The sequence below is a fragment of the Cydia strobilella genome, chromosome 7 (genome assembly GCF_947568885.1).
Source record: "Cydia strobilella chromosome 7, ilCydStro3.1, whole genome shotgun sequence".
NCBI classification, from domain to species: Eukaryota; Metazoa; Arthropoda; class Insecta; order Lepidoptera; family Tortricidae; genus Cydia; species Cydia strobilella.
The window spans coordinates 6,596,649-6,613,273 of record NC_086047.1 but is presented as its reverse complement, the minus strand read 5'-3'; the positions used below and the strand labels follow the sequence as shown (position 1 = coordinate 6,613,273).

The window sequence follows — 16,625 nt, the reverse complement described above, 5'->3', positions numbered from 1 at the left end:
GGTCTCGACGCTGCTATCACAATACACGTCTGGCAGTTTCTAAGATATCTCCCGGTAGATAAAAATATGTTAAGCTAAAGAAAGACTGGGCGCCAGCACACATAAAGCGTGCAAAAGAAGGAGGATTAATATGAGACAGTATCGCGTAGGTATATTGAATTTATAATACATTCCACCACCAGCTTGGGATCCGGTAGTCCATCTGATAAAGGAGCAAGCAAGACATAGACTGTGAGCCCTTTGTGTTGGATGATGTTGGACATTCTGAGTATAATGTTTTGAAAAGATGTGTCCCGCCGAGTTTGTTGCCAGTCCCATATTGGGATACTCTTCTACAATTCAGGAGGGAATTAAATCTTCTCGGGTCCGATGTGTAGGGTTGGAGCCGGCGTAACTTTATCGCGTAACTGTATTTTTTTTTTATGAAATAGGAGGCAAACGAGCAGACGGATCACCTGATGGTAAGCTATTAACGGCGCCCATGGACACCCGCAACACCAGAGGGGTTGTAAGTGCGTTGCCGGCCTTTAAGATGGGAATACGCTCTTTTCTTTGAAGGTCATATCGGTCCGTATATCTTTAATTGAAAATAGTTGTATTGTATAACTAGCCTTATGAACCGATTTTGCATGTACAACCAGCCTTAAACTTTCTAGTCTATGATGGTTCATTACTTTTTGTATGTGGGTATTTTTGCACTTTGTAGTTTTTCCTCAGTCACCCGTTGACCACGAACGCTGTAATAAAGGGTTCAAAACGTTGGGATGTATACAATACATTAAATATGCGCGATATAATCCGTTTTCATAGTTTTATTTCATGAGTAACTATCGCGATAACCGAAGACAATATTATTGTTTATTATTGTTTGTAATATTGGGTTATAGATTATTTTAGATGAATTTTTAGTACACGAGCAAACCATTTGCTACAGTTTGATATAAGTAGGTAACCTAAAGTCGGCCAACTAAACGCTCACATCAAAATGTAACGATTGAAAGATAGGTACGCGTTTTAATTAAAAATTTTACTCTTCCAAAGTACAGTCTACTTTAGTGACATTTTGTGCCAAAATCCCGACAACCGTGATAGGCTTCTTGTGATAGACAAAGTTGAGGAGAGAAAATCACGCACCGAATTTCTAGTTTTTCCGTTTCAACTGCCGTAAATGAAGATAAAGATTGAATAAAGTAGAAACATAAAGAAGACTGACAGATTTATTAAAAACCGGCCAAGAATTAAATAGGTATACAGCTATTAAACTAATTATGAAAAAATAATAATATAACTACCTACCTACCTACTAATTAAGGAAATAAAACGTATAAAGATTATATTCAATCACATGTTTGGTATATTGTTCAACTTTTTATTAGCGAGTTTAAAATATTTTATTTTTCTTTTAATTCCTAATACTACCTACTGCAAATCAGTGCAATCAAAATTAAAAGGGTGAAATTAACGTCAAAGGCATCTCTAGTGATGAAACGATCAATCAGTTCAATCGTTTATTATTTCCGCCTCGTCAGGTTTGTTAAAACCTGCCAGGGTGCCGATTTTTCCACTTCGCTGACCTAGTGAATCGCCAACTTGCACAATTTCTGAAGGGTCTCCGAATGCTCGTGTCAAGTCATGTCAACCGGAGCCATCATTTTGTAGAATCAGCTTGCAGCCTGGCCGCCCGCCAACGAGCCGCCGTGCACTCCCGCCCGATTGATGATAATGTGATTGACTTGGATTTAGCCCAACATTGTTCAATAAAACAATCCATTGTTACAACTAGAAATAAAGAAAACTGAAGTCAGTTTTATGCAATGTCTTGAATATAAAGTTGACAACCTTTACCAATTTTTCCGTGAAAGAAAATTGTTATCCTTGTGATGAAGTAGGCAGTGTTCATTATCGTGATAAAAAAATAACCCATTTATAAATTAAGTTGAATTAAACTTACGAAACAATATTTGAACTGAGCAGTTTTTCACTTTTTAAACATGAAAATCTATGCGCTTCTTGTTTTTTAAATGATATTTCCTTATTGTGTGGATTTTCTAGCTTATGAGGGTTAGATCTCGTTTCGGGCCAAATGTTTGGAAGCAAAAAGTAAACAAGAGTGGCGAGTGCTCGGAACTTTTTTGCTCTTTTTTCTATTGTTGATTCCAATTTAAGAAAACAAAAAGATTAGGTAAAATTTTGCGAAAAATTTAACGGGGACAGACGCTTAATTGGAACCGACCCTGAAATTATAAGATGTGAATATTTATTTATTTATTTAACAAGTTTAAGTTATGAACTATATTGAATTTGAGAATTTGGTGCTAAAATAGTTTCTCACAATTTTTTAGGTTTTATATCCTGACGTTTTGAACATTTTATGGCTCCTCTACACGATGGGCCATCATACTGGTCCACTAAGATGGGCCAGCGTATAGAGTGTGTAGTGGTGTCGGATCTTTTATGGCTCCTCTACACGATAGCCCAGCGTAGGCCAATCCAAGGGACGCAGCTATGCGGAGGAATGAAATAGCAATATCATTGCTTGCATTGACGATCATGACAAGAAGATAAGCATAATTTTGACATTGATGCAAATTTATAGTGTAGTTTTCATCCTGAAATAAATAAATCTAAATCTAAATGCGTCCCTTGGACTGGCCTACGCTGGACCATCGTGTAGAGGAGCCATTATGGCGCGGCGGAATGGCGTTGGGATGGCCAAGGTGTCGGTTTTTCGTCCGCACATCAAAGGTAGTGGGCCAGCGATGGTGCGTTCGTATCTACACGTGGCCCATTCCATAGTGCATGCTCTCAACCTTCGCATGGCCATCTCCCTGCTACCGACTAGGCTAGAAGACCGTTATACTTAGTCAGGTCATAGTTCTGTCACAATTATTTTTACTGATAATAAAGTTATAGATCTCTCTGCTTTGCCTAAAGGTTGACTGGTAGAGAATGCCTAATGGCATTAAGTCCGCCTTTTGTACTGTAAGGTTTTCTTTCGTGCAATAAAGGTTAAATAAATAGGTACAGATCCCTTATTAGTCATATATGATTATATGTTGAAAGCTTATTAATTAATGCTGAATTACTTACTATATTCTTCGTAATTTGGTGTCTCAATTTTGCATAATCCTATGTTATATTCGGGAAAAAGTTATAAAAAAAAACATGCAAAGATTATGCGACCTGTTCAGGGTAATTTAGATCCCTATTAATTTATTTTTCTTTTTTACATGGTTGAATTTTACATAAAACAAAAGCTGGGTCTTTAATCTGCCAAAATTGCAACTGTACATGTTTTACCAAACTTACTCGTTGGATGGCAGTCAAAAATGAGCGTGTTACTGAAAAGTACCCTAAGTTTAAAGGATATTAGCTAAAGTACAGACTTATCGGAGAACTAAACTGATAAAATAACGTTCTAATAAAGTAGGTTAATACAAATAAACAATTGTACCTATTTTATGAATCACATTCATTCATTGATTTTTTACTCCCTTTTGTAAAGTATAATTTTTCACAGTCCAGACGCGTATTCGCGTCTAACGACAATCCCAAAGTAAACAAGTAGTAAGGTTATCTACATTTTAAACTAATTATATAACGTTTTGATCATTATAAAACAAGCTATCAAATCATGGCTAACTTTTTTTTTATTAAAAGCTTTGTATTACATTTTATCAGTCAAAACCTTTGTGACAAAACTTATGACTTGACTAAATACATCCATATAGGGTCTGTAACGTATTAACTGCCAACGTTTTCGTAGTACGATGCGTGTAACCGATTCTAGCGTTTTCCCGCTTTGTAGAGGAAAGCGACTACGAACAGAGCGCCCACCGAGCACTGAATGTGTTAAACTAGTAACAACAGATATAATCCGTTTACATAGACTTATTTAATAAGTAACTATCGCGGCAACCGAAGACAATAAAATTAAAAAGTTACCATTTTCCAATTAACCCACACAACCACGTTCCTCGCCAGTGTCTTGCTAGAAAATCCTTGAAACGCAATTCTCAAGAAACAAGTCTCCGTCAAGTTTATCCTGAATCAGAAATGCAGTTAAACTGAAAAGTTTCTCGTTTAAAAATTGTTTATAGATAGCCACGAAGTTGGCAACTAATTTAAGTGCCAGTTAGGACGGCGAGCGCCATTAGTCACACGTCCGGATCACAAATCTGGCAAGTAATTTTTTACAACTTAAGACGAAAGTGGAGGACGTAATCTCCCGAGTTGATTCAGTTAGAAGGTAGAACGATACTGTTCTACCTTAGAGATGGCCAGGGGGCGCCACAAGCCTTCGGGAAATTGTCATATACTTGGAAATTTCGACCCATGCGACCGTGACCGGATAGCCGAGCGGTTCAGGCACCTGTCCGGTAAAAGGGGGACACTGTTTCGATTCCAGCTCTGGACACTGGAGGCTTTGGTCATTTTTTCCTTCGTATATGACATTTATTTCAATTCAATTTTTTTATTCCGTAGACTAAAATGACATTTCATGTGTTGCTAGTTTTTTACGTCTTATAAATATAAATATAAGAAGTAAAAACTAGCAACACATGAAATGTCATTTTAGTCTACGGAATAAAAAACTAGACTATTGGGTGAGGGCTGGCAACATGGAATAATTATTAGAAATTTTTAATTCGTTAGTATTCCCTTTATTTGTCTCTAGAGACAAATAACTTGGTAACAGAATTTATGGCTATACTAGGTAAGGTAATTTAAGTGTACTAAAATAAAATGCAATAATTGTATTGTACAGTCGCTATCAGATATATCGGAGCGGCCAAGGTGTTCACTAATATCTGAACATAGCCTCTATTATCTAGATGTTAAGTCCATGTTCAGATATTTTTGAGCAATTTGGCAGCTCCGATATATCTGATGATGACTTTACATTAATTAAGAATTTTGTTGCTTTCATTTAAATAATCAAACTTCCTTGGATTGCACTTTATTACGATACGATACGATCATTTATTAATAAAAACATTTTTACATATCATGTGTCATTAAAAAAGTACAAATATCGCACGTTACTATTACTACGCTAACGCATTGTATGATTATTAAACAGTCAAACAGGAATTGTACCAAATATTTACACTACCTACCTCTATATGCCTTCCCCTTTCATATACACAAGCTTCTTTCTGACACCTGACCTGACCTACAAGTACCTACGAATAAACATGAAGTAATTTTTTGTACAAATGATGTAAAGTATAAGAATGTTTTTCTAGTTCTTCAATTTAATACGAGTATATTTTCTACTTCTTTTGTGTGGAATTATGAGCTCCGTGGCAAAAACTACTTATATATATTATAGGTCTCCTACACCGAGACTAAACCTATCTCCATACCAAGTTTTAAGAGTTAACAGATTTAGACAGACAGAGTTACCTACTTTCGCATTTATCATAATAGAAGGTATCTACAAGATATTGGCACAAAAAACCTTTCAATGCCCCTAGTGTCAATTAACAATAAAACCTCGATTATAACAGTCGTGTACATAAATAATGGCAATCGTGTTTTCATGATCAAACAAATTCAAAAGCGACAAAACTAATATCACAATATGGAATCCATCATCATGGAATATTCAGCATTTATACAGTGGAGTCGGAACACATACGCACGCCGATCACGTATTTTATTGAATAACGCTTTGAAGACCGTGCCTCTCGATGCCACTATTAAAGGGGTCAAGAGCAACTCCCTAAATCTCTCATCCCAAGACCATACTTGAAGGGTTTACGGGAACTTTTTTCCAATAAAATACCGCTCTTAAAAAACTTTACAAAAGCATTAGTGATTTATATACAAACTTGATGTTATTTTTGCGCCGTCATATCAATTTGACAATAGTTATTTGTGCAACAAGAGAGGAAAGTTGGTTTTTCCTACGAGTGTTTATTTTGAGTCCCGAAAAAACGAAAGATCCTATAATTGAGTCACGAGCGAAGCGAGTGATTCTAAGGTAGAATCTTGAGCGTAGCGAGGGACTCAAAAACACGAGATGTAAAATAACTTTGCTCTCGTGTTGCACACATAATTTTTCACCTCAGTAGTGAGAACATATTAAAGGTTAAAATGTATTTCGAATTACACAGAATAAACAGAAAAAAAAGTATTATAATATGTACGATACGATACGGGACGGGACGGGACGGGACCGGACCGGACCGGACCGGACCGTACCGTACCGTACCGTACCATAGTTCATGGCCTTCACTAAATTAAAAAGCTACATTGTTTCACTCCCTGGAGTGACGAAAGTAGGCTTGTTCGAGCTGCTGAGGTGAAAAATAAATAACGATGTAATTAATTTTAAGGGAGACCGTTATAATCACGAAACCAAATTTGGTAAGATTACGATTGTGTAGTTGAGTGTCACAAATTTGAATTTGAAACGTAAGCCCACAAACCCGGGGTAATGTTCTGTCTTCCACTTTGACTCGTTGGCAAATAGCGCTCAAAATACGTATTGAATTTTCTCGGTGAAGGCTTTACCTTTGTCAAGAAAAACGTCTTTGTTTTATTGTGAAAGATACATGAATTTTCAGACGACCTTGAACTTTCAAACGCGCGTATTTTTTTGGTACGGTCTATAAACACAGCAAGCGGTTGAGTTGTTATTTGATAGGCAAAACATGATTCGTTGTATCTTTTGAAATACAGTTTTGATCAATTTTTATGTATTTTTATGCAACGAGTAAGAGTGATACGACGAATAGAAGCGTATAATGTTGCATAAGCACAAGTTAGTTAGGTATACCATGAACATTAAAGAAGGAATGATGATCCTAAACGTTATAATATGAAGGTTTCGAGGTACGAGAGAGGCAAACAAACTACATTTAAAGCCTTTTATGTAATCTAATCTATGTTAATGCGACTAAATAATTAATATTCGAAATTAGCGCAGCTGAAAAGTCCGTTCTATCAAGTAACGCAAAAGGAACAGCTTACAATTTGCATAAAAGTACATTTCATAGTAAATTTCAAAGAATAAAGATTCCTAGCTGGTTTGGTGATTTTATTAATAAAAATGATTGATCAGGTATTTCAGGTATTTAATTTATTTTATCACCTTACACAAGCTAAGCTGGTTCTAATCATAGCACAAGTTCAGAAGTCGTCTTAATAGATTATGTTAATGACTTTGCTTAAGCAAGGAGTATTTAGAACACTTTCAGCTTAGTTAAATATCGGTTACCACAGGGTAGTCTCGAGCCACCCTCGTCACTGTCGGCGTGACACTACGCGAACACCGCAGGCCGCGACCGTAAATAAACCTAACCGTTACTGCTACAATTAATTTCTTTCCAGTTCATACATACAGTCGAAGAATTCCGGGAATTTGAGGCTTGACGTGACGCGCTGTGATGTACGGGGGACGCGTTGAATGTATAATGAACTGTGCATTCCGATCCTTTTTATTAAAACATGCTATTTTCTTTTTTCAGTAAACCTGGGTGCCTAGCTACGGTGACAATCATTTGCGCTACGATAACGGAACGCTTTTTATCTCTCTGTCACGACATGAATTATTAATAAGTACCTAAAGGGAAATAATACTTAGCCCTTAGTCTAATATTGTGAACACTAACTAGCAAGATTTATAGGAACTTTACTTGTATGGGAATTGCATGCCAACGTTGCAGTTGCATACAAATTGCAGTCGGGTTGCAGTCCGTCTTTATCGGCCCATAGATCATATAAATAGGCATTGTCTGGGAATTTAGGATTATTATTATTCACAAACGACGGGACTTAATCGCGTAAAATAAGATTAAAATTTACCTCCGACGTTTCGAACCATCGCAAGTTGAAAAATCGAACATCGTGAGTGTTGTGTGTCGATCCGGTGATATCCCTAGTGCGTAAAACGTTCAAGTTAATAATCAAGACCAAGTGAGGGTAGTTCGAAAAACTCGGCGCCTATATAGAAGATGTTGATCTCAACTTTAGCCAGTCTTCTCTGAGGCCACGGGGACAACGCCGTACTCGAAACGTCGGAAGTAAATTTAAATCTTATTTTACGCGATTAAGTTCCGTCGTCGTTTGTGAATAATAATGAGTAAAAATCGTGAAAGTTTAAATCTGTATTCAGTTAGGATTCTGGGTAATTGTTATTTAAGAATATCTTATTACCTTACAAAGCAAGAACATGTGAGTATTTACATGCCCACCATAATATCAAAAATAGCAAAACGATACATTGACATGTCAGACACACACTGCACTGTGAATTTCGCTTCTGATGCGAGTTTACCGGTTGCCCTCTCCTCTTCTATTAACGAGGGTTTGAGAACGAACGTTTCCGTAAAGTAAATGTAAATACCCTAATTATGTTTCATTTAATAAATTCGAGCTATTTGCATTTCAATTATTCCTAAGTTTATACAAATTTACCTAGTTGGATAAAAAATATCCACTCAACAGGACTTGTAATGGAATATCATGGCTAAAGCAAAATTATATCTTTGCCGGGCAGTATTATGATAACACCTTAAGTAGGACTTAGACTGCGATGAGTATAAATAAAGTATATTTTCAAACATGAATGAGGAAACTATAAACTGAAATAAATAATAAATAATAGTAGTGTGTCTACATGAAAAAACACAAATTAAAATATTTTCATAGAAAATAATTCAATTTGTTTATAGAGTATGAATGAGGAAACAATATCTGCTACACAAGCCTATTTATTATATCAACGTTATAATAAAAGTAAGTCAAAACGTATGTGGTACAAGAAAAATCATTCGCAGCAAAACCCTTGACAGTGTAGAATCGCGCCAGTGTGACCAGCACCAAGATAAGGTTTTATGTAGAATAATGTGGGCCCGATATACACCGCAAGCTTGCCTTTTAGATAGCAGGGCGTAAAAGTAATCTTGCTCCGTTCTCGGATGCGCTGGTCAATTTACTTTTACGATGATTCTACACGCTTGTTACCATTCCATTATCGTCCCTAGTTTCAATCCCGCGCATTCAAACGTCGACTTTTTAAATGCTTTAATACAATATTGCCAAATGATGAGTAGATACAGGCTTAGGTGCATTTCTCACTAAATATATACTAGATTCAATACGACTGATTCAGTAGACAATTTTTTTATGTTAGAAGCAATGGAGAATGACTTTGATGTCAGCGTAAATAACATATTGTTTATAATATATTTTAACACATGACTAGAAATAAAGCATTAGAAGCATTTGAGATGTATCGAGGATGTTTATTATATTTATAAGTTGCATATCATCGTCACAAAACTATACGTTAACTGATAAAACGCTGAGAATTGAAATTCTCACAATATTGAGTCCAAGCTTAACATTAAGTACCTATCATTGCTTTCTTTTCAAATTCAAATTCAAATGTTTTATTCGTGATTCTTGTTAAATTTGCTAGTTTAAGGAATTGGCCACACCGGCACCGCTGATGAAATTTATGATAACGTACAGCACACATCACTGCGCATATACTTGCATCAAGTTTGGGTGTGGCCTGTTCATTAATCTAGTTCATTTGAACTATGATAATTTAAATAAAGAGACCCCTGAAAACAAAATATACAATAAAGCATAAATTTAATGCGGATCGCTGGTTATTCATAATTTTAGGCAAGTACAGCTTACCGACTCAAAAGTCAAATTGATATATCAAAAGAATTTCGCAAACAACGCGGACCTCGACACAAAAGGAACGGAAAAAGAAAATAAATTAAGTATTTCGTTCGCAAGATGATCCGCACAATCCATTCGCGGGGGTCTACAGTTACGGAGAGCAAAGTTGCCTGTTACGGCAAGTATTTTAATAAGATGCCGCAATGAGAGAGATCCATCACGGCCAAGGACGGTATCACTCACTGCTGTCTCAACACTATAGGCCCCTATTCCCTCACAGAAGGTCATTAACCGAACACAACTTTTGAGGATAATAAAGAACATTTTCACTAAACTTAACTTTGGCTTTGTGTCAACTTTTCCAATAATGGTCACTTAAAAAGTTACAGCCGATGCCGTTAAGCTTTATTCGAGTGATTTATAGCTTTCACAATAAATTTGGAAACAAATTATCCTTTTATCAAAAAAGGAACAAGGATATAACGTTACAAACGGACTGGCTTAAATAACCATATTGAATGAACGCTATTTATATAGGTAGCCAAAGTGTAATATAAACATGACCTCCTGATCCTGGTTCGTAACTTCGTACATACTAATCGTGGACAAAAACAAACACACGGGTGCCTAACTACTTACTTGGGGCCAAAGTTTACGAAACGTTTGAGGGCCCTGTTTCTCAGGGCATCCCGGCAGACCCCTGGCTTGCACTCAAGGCGGAAACTTTCAATGTTCGTTCAAAGTTGAGCATTGTCCAGAAGGTAAATTCAAACTAACGGTAAATTATTCTGGTTTTTGGGAAAATATTTCTTAGTTATGTTTTATGTACCTATTTATATCTTTTTTGCAAGTCAAGATCAAGTTTGAAAAACAGAATTAGGAAAAAAACCGGCCAAGTGCGAGTCGGTCTCGCGCACCGAGGGTTCCGTACATTACATAATTTTAACAATGTACTTTTTATGTGAAACGTGAGTGAAAGGTAAATTGCGGTTTACGATTTATGACGTATTAAAAAAAAACTACTTACTAGATCTCGTTCAAACCAATTTTCGGTGGAAGTTTGCATGGTAATTGTACATAATATATTTTTTTCAGTTTTATCAATCTCTTATTTCAGAAGTTACAGGGGGGGGAACACACATTTTACCACTTTGGAAGTGTCTCTCGCGCAAACTATTTAGTTTAGAAAAAAATGATATTAGAAACCTCAATATCATTTTTGTAGACCTATCCATAGATACCCCACACGTATGGGTTTGATAAAAAAAAATTTGAATTTCAGTTCCAAGTATGGGGAACCCCAAAAATTTATTGTTTTTTTTTTCTATTTTTGTGTGAAAATCTTAATGCAGTTCACAGAATACATCTACTTACCAAGTTTCAACAGTGTAGTTCTTATAGTTTCAGAGAAAAGTGGCTGTGACATACGGACGGACGGACAGACAGACAGACAGACAGACAGACATGACGAATCTATAAGGGTTCCGTTTTTTGCTATTTGGCTACGGAACCCCAAAAACGAGCCTTCATTAATTAAATTTTATTCAGCCGAATTCTGTAACTGATTATATAAGTCTTAAGTACAAATCTTAAGACGCAAAAAAACTTATATTTACCCCGAAATATGTAGTATACATAACAACAGTTAGTAATACCGCATAAGTCACTTACCTGACAAAATCAGCAGAGAAGTCGGCGGCAGCGTCACTAGGCTCCTCCCAACAGGAGGCAGCGGCATCGCTAAGGAATTGTGCTTGGGCCGACCACGCGTCGCACGCACGCAAAACGCGCCGCAACGCGCCCACCGCCATGCGCACTGCCGCTCGGACGAATGAACGATCTACAACATTTGAGTATTATGCTTTAACAATCATATCGCTTTGGTTGCAAATGAACGTGCAATACATGTATTATCATTGTTTTATATGTTCTGCTTACCGATTTTCATTGGCTGGGGATGTAAAGCTAATAGTCCAACAGGAAGACTGTCAATTATAGTAGTGATGTTGTCTTTCATTGCTTCCAATCTATCATCAATGTCATATTCATTGTTGAGTTTTCTTTCTCCTCGCTTTTTAATCGATTCTCTTATTTTATACGTGGAGGTCTGCACCGTGGGATTCATTAAGAAATCACTAGTATCACTTGTGAGTGCTAACCTATGCCTTAAATGTACTTCTTCTTCTGTATTTATATTTCTTTGCAATAATGTTTTCATTTCATTATATACATTATTTTTATTTATACTATTTACATATTTGTTAAAAGATTCATTTTTCATTTTACTATAACTATTACGTCTACCGTTATTTCTTACATGGAAGGACAGTTTATCCTTCTCGATAGAATTGTTTTCAATTTTAGAAGTTTCAACGCCTTTGTTATTTACATTATTATTTTTTACGCTCTCCATACTAATATTGCGCCTACTTTCATACGATTGACTAAAACTTATATTTAATATATTTTTGTTAATACTGTGCGCTTCTGATTTATTTTTATTCCTACTTAAATGATGAAAAAATGAATTTCTTGAATTGTCATTTACTAAAAATCGATTTTCTTCATTTGAACTTCCATTCAAAATTTCCTCAAGGTATTTCGCAGGAACGTGATCGTTAATATCTTTTAACAAATTATTGTCTACTTCACCGCGTTTACTGCGCTCGAATTCCTCGCTTCTCAGTGCTTCTTCCTTATCCCTTATGCTATCAAAGTCTAAATTGTCGGTATCGCTGTACTCTGTTCGGTTACCGATGTTGCGGAAGACATCGATCTCTCGGGATGCGTCAATCCATAACCAAAAAAAATGACCATCGAGCAAGTTAAAACGTTTAGCCTCATCCATAATAAGCTTAGCGTAATGGATATCACATATCAGTACCACGACGCCCCGAGTCAGCCTGGAAATCTTAGCGAGTCTCCTGCACAAATAAAACGTAATATTTAATACGTATTTGTATAATATGAATATAAAAGTAAAGTAAAGTGAAGTAAAATAGTAAAAACACTTAAAATAAAAGCTGACGGTGGTCAGGGCCGCAGAGTGAGGAACCGACGTACTATGCGCGTCGTGTCCAAAATTACCGCCTGCTGCATCTGACCCATGATCCAACCACCCAGCGAGAGGCTCTCTAGGTGTTGGTCGAGACTCTTCGCTAAGTAGATACAACTACAGAAGTTAAGCGTTTATAGAAATTAAAACAATACATACCGAAAAATAGCATGTCGTGAAAACTTTGAAGGAAGAAAAAGCCAATTAGGATCCAATGGTTGGGATTCTAGTATCGACGAGAGATCTTTTCGCAGTTTCAAAGTAGAATAGATGTCTTCCTCAGCAAGCACAGTAAAAGTATGCCAGTGAGTATGCAGAAGAGTAGCCCTAAAAAAAAACAGTAATTTATACTATTAAATATATTAATAACGGGTCACTCACGTGTTTTAAGTCGAAAACACTCGAAGGTGGTTGGTCAGTGCCTCCGAGCTGGAAAACTGTTTTGGGTACTACGTCGGTGGACAGTGTGGACGAACCATTAGCGAATGACGTAGTGAGTGTTGTGTGCAACCCATCATTTGACAATAATGCCGTAAACGAGGGTAGTTTCTCGCCCCCCCTGCCGCCACCGGCGCCCGCGCCGAGTCATCGGGCGCGGAGGGCTGCGGCCCGCAGTCTGCGCCGGTCCGTCACCGTCGACGCAAGCTCCTGATGACGCTCCTCGGTACGGAGTGAAACATGTCGAGCGTTTTCGACTTAAAACACGTGAGTGACCCGTTATTAATATATTTAATATGTCTATGTCTCACGGAAGTTTTGTTAGTAATTTATACTATGTATGTATTTTATAACCATGACAAATTGTATTGTATTTTAGACATTATATTATTCGATCTGTACCTGAGTGCATTTAAAGTTTCCCTTGCTGTAGTTTCTAAACGGATTTCCATTGGAAGTATTTCCTGCAAACAAAAATAAATTATTTGAACGCGTACTATAATTATAAAAACACCAAATAGCGCAGCTTTAGCCAAAAACAAAATCTAGAGCAACATTTACGTATTTATTCTGTAGGAGGCGGGATTAGTTTACGTCACTTCGTAATCGCCTCTAAAGTGGATAACAAATGACCATAATTTTCCATGACACCCAACTCATGATCACATTCGCGGGCAAAAAGAAATGCGAATATTTCACGACAAATCGTCTAGAAACGTTTTTCAGGACAAAAACGTGAAATAAATTGTCCCCGAATAAAACTACGAAATGGAGAGAATTAATCCCAACTATTTGATTTGATCCAATCTTCTCTCTCCAGTAAATGCCGTGAAAACTTGATTATGAGCACTTTGTAGGCTATTTAGAGCTATAACAGGTCACATAGGTATATGAAAAAGCGGTATGTTGAGACAGTATAATTTGAACTGCCTCTTATTTATATTAAATTAAAAAAAAATTGTATGATTTATTTGATAATAAGTTATTTGAGTTACGATGCAATATTTTTTTAGAGTTCCGTACCCAAAGGGTCAAACGGGACCCTATTACTAAGATACTGTCTGTCTGCTGTCTGTCACCAGGCTGTATCTCATGAACCGTGATAGATAGACAGTTAAAATTTTCACAGATGATGTATTTCTCTGTTACCGTTATAACAACAAATACTTAAAAGTACGGAACCCTCAGTGGGCGAGTCCGACTCCCGTTTTTTTTTAATTTACGTAAATTTTCAACATTTATTTACTGTTTTACAGCTTGATGGAAAAATATAGGACAACATGACGAGGCCCGTCACGTCCCAGCATTATTTTATGGCGTTCTAGCTTTTATCGCGATAAATAGCCGTGCACGGGCGGAATCGCCGGTGAACCACTAAATGACAACATGATTCTCATGTATCCTACATATATACATAATATAATATAAAAAGCCAGACCACTTGCGGCAATACAATATAATTATACATATGAATGGTGTGCTCACATGCCCGCAATGTTCGCGAACTTTTACAAACAAAATCGGTTACGTCAGCCACTTGCGAGCACACCAGCGAAAACAACGGAGTGGAAAGCCGTGGCCGTATCGGCCGTGGAGTTATTATTATTATTAATATAATATAATATATTGAAGTTAAATCGTAACAGTTTAACAACATGATTCTCATGTATGCTACATATACATAATATTATATTGAAGTTAAATAATAACAGTATAAAGTATATAAGTTAAGGTGGCGCAAGACTATCACCGGGATAAGACTATCACTTGACTTATATCGACCGCGATATGGACCGTGATTATCTTTGTATTGTTTTCAAGCTCCCGATATTTCGACATATAAATCTTGTGAAACTAACCGTGAATCATTCAAAACTGTAAGACTATCACTTGTATGGAATCCTCCTACTGTTAGTCATGCTCCGAGAAAATTAAACTACGTTAGTCTTACCCCACCTTACCCAACGTATATTTGCATCGTAAATACAAATATCCATAATGGTTTGTTTAAGGATTGATCTTTTATCTGTGGTGGCGCGTACATTTAAATTATTTCTGTTTACGATGTTATTATCATCATATTCCTAGCGTGGTCCTGGCTTTTCGCCATGGCTCATGGGAGCCACGCGTCCGCTCTGCAACTACAATATCATTATATGATTTTTATAACAAAACTTCCTTGAGACACAGACATATTAAACGAATTAAGTAAGTGACCCGTTTTAATGTATAGTTTGTCAAAGGACAGTCTCATTTCATACATAGACATAGAAATTCATACTATATTTGTCTTACACTATATTTAATATGTCATTAACTCATTATAATAATAACCATTTATTCACATTCAATATCAAATTTATCCAACTGCTATATTTAGCAAATATTCTATGCACACCTATTTAGGGCAACCTACAATGCTACACATGTATCTCGATTACGTAAACAATAGTACATTGTGTTACAAGGGAGCAAAATGACATATTTACGGCGACCTCGGGCGTACATTGAATCCTAAACGAAGCGAAGGATTCTATAATAGAATCCCGAGAGTAACGGTAGTTAGTAAAGTAGAATCCTGAGCGTAGTGAGGGATTCAAGTGTGTTACGCCCAAGATGGAAATAATTTTGCTACCATGTGACACATACTGCTTTTCACATCACCTATGAGTTAATTATGATGTTACAAATGTTATTTAAGCTAAAAAAATAATGTGCAAAAAAATGTAAAAATAGTGTCCTAGAACAGAAAAGTGTTACTTTGACCCCTCCTAGCAGGGAAGAAAAGTGCCACTTTGATCCCTCCTAGCAGGGAAGAAAAACCCCTTTTTCGAATTGGTGATGTGAAAAACATATTTTTTATCTAATATAAAAATTGTTCTAATCTCAATAAAAAATGATGGCACTTTCATGTTAACTGAGTGGCATTATAAGTTTTCATATTCATGAAAATTATAAAATGAAATACCAAGTGTAATTAAATACAGTTTGTTCCAATTGCTAGTTAGGTTTTATAACTTTAGGCAATGCTAGTAAACGCATTTATCACACTATTGTCCTGTAGCTGGCAGTATTGTTTTCATTACGCGATAATAGTGTGGTTTCTTTCTCCGACTTACAACAGTGACAGATTTATTGTAGCCGAGGCAGCCTCGGGGCCCTCGCATTACTTTTATTGTTTTTATTATTTCTGGCACCTACTTTATAACTTTCTTCAAAATGAGCGAATTAAGCTCTAACAAGCTCTTTTAAATTTTATGCGGGCAATTTGTTTTATTTTTATCTATTTCAATAGTATGGTAAGGATTATTTATTGATTGCTCTGTATTTAAAAAGCTAACGATATCATAAAAACGAGTAGTCAATCAATGTAACTGTTATCATCATCATTATTTAGGTACAGTCAAGTGTAAAAATATGGGTGTAGACAACTTACTCAAAAATATGTCCCATAGTTCTTAATTCGTTCAAAAATATGTCCCAT

General features: G+C 36.3%; 2 protein-coding genes across 3 annotated transcripts in view; both read right to left on the bottom strand.

The window, feature by feature from the left end:
* The window catches only part of LOC134743022 (multiple inositol polyphosphate phosphatase 1-like), a 34,932-nt gene extending 28,912 nt beyond the window's left edge, over positions 1–6,020 (bottom strand). Inside the window, exon 1 of the mRNA XM_063676288.1 lies at positions 6,016–6,020. The gene's annotated coding sequence lies outside the window, so the exon portion shown is untranslated. The remainder of the gene's footprint in view (positions 1–6,015) is intronic.
* LOC134743020 (uncharacterized) overlaps positions 1–16,625 on the bottom strand; it is a 73,815-nt gene that overhangs the window by 20,855 nt on the left and 36,335 nt on the right. For both annotated transcript variants that reach the window (XM_063676287.1, XM_063676286.1), the window contains exons 3-6: positions 13,544–13,605; positions 12,863–13,030; positions 11,587–12,572; positions 11,320–11,488 (exon numbers count right to left, since the gene is read on the bottom strand). In XM_063676287.1, coding sequence (XP_063532357.1) covers positions 11,320–11,488; positions 11,587–12,572; positions 12,863–13,030; positions 13,544–13,605 — 1,385 coding nt within the window. The remainder of the gene's footprint in view (positions 1–11,319; positions 11,489–11,586; positions 12,573–12,862; positions 13,031–13,543; positions 13,606–16,625) is intronic.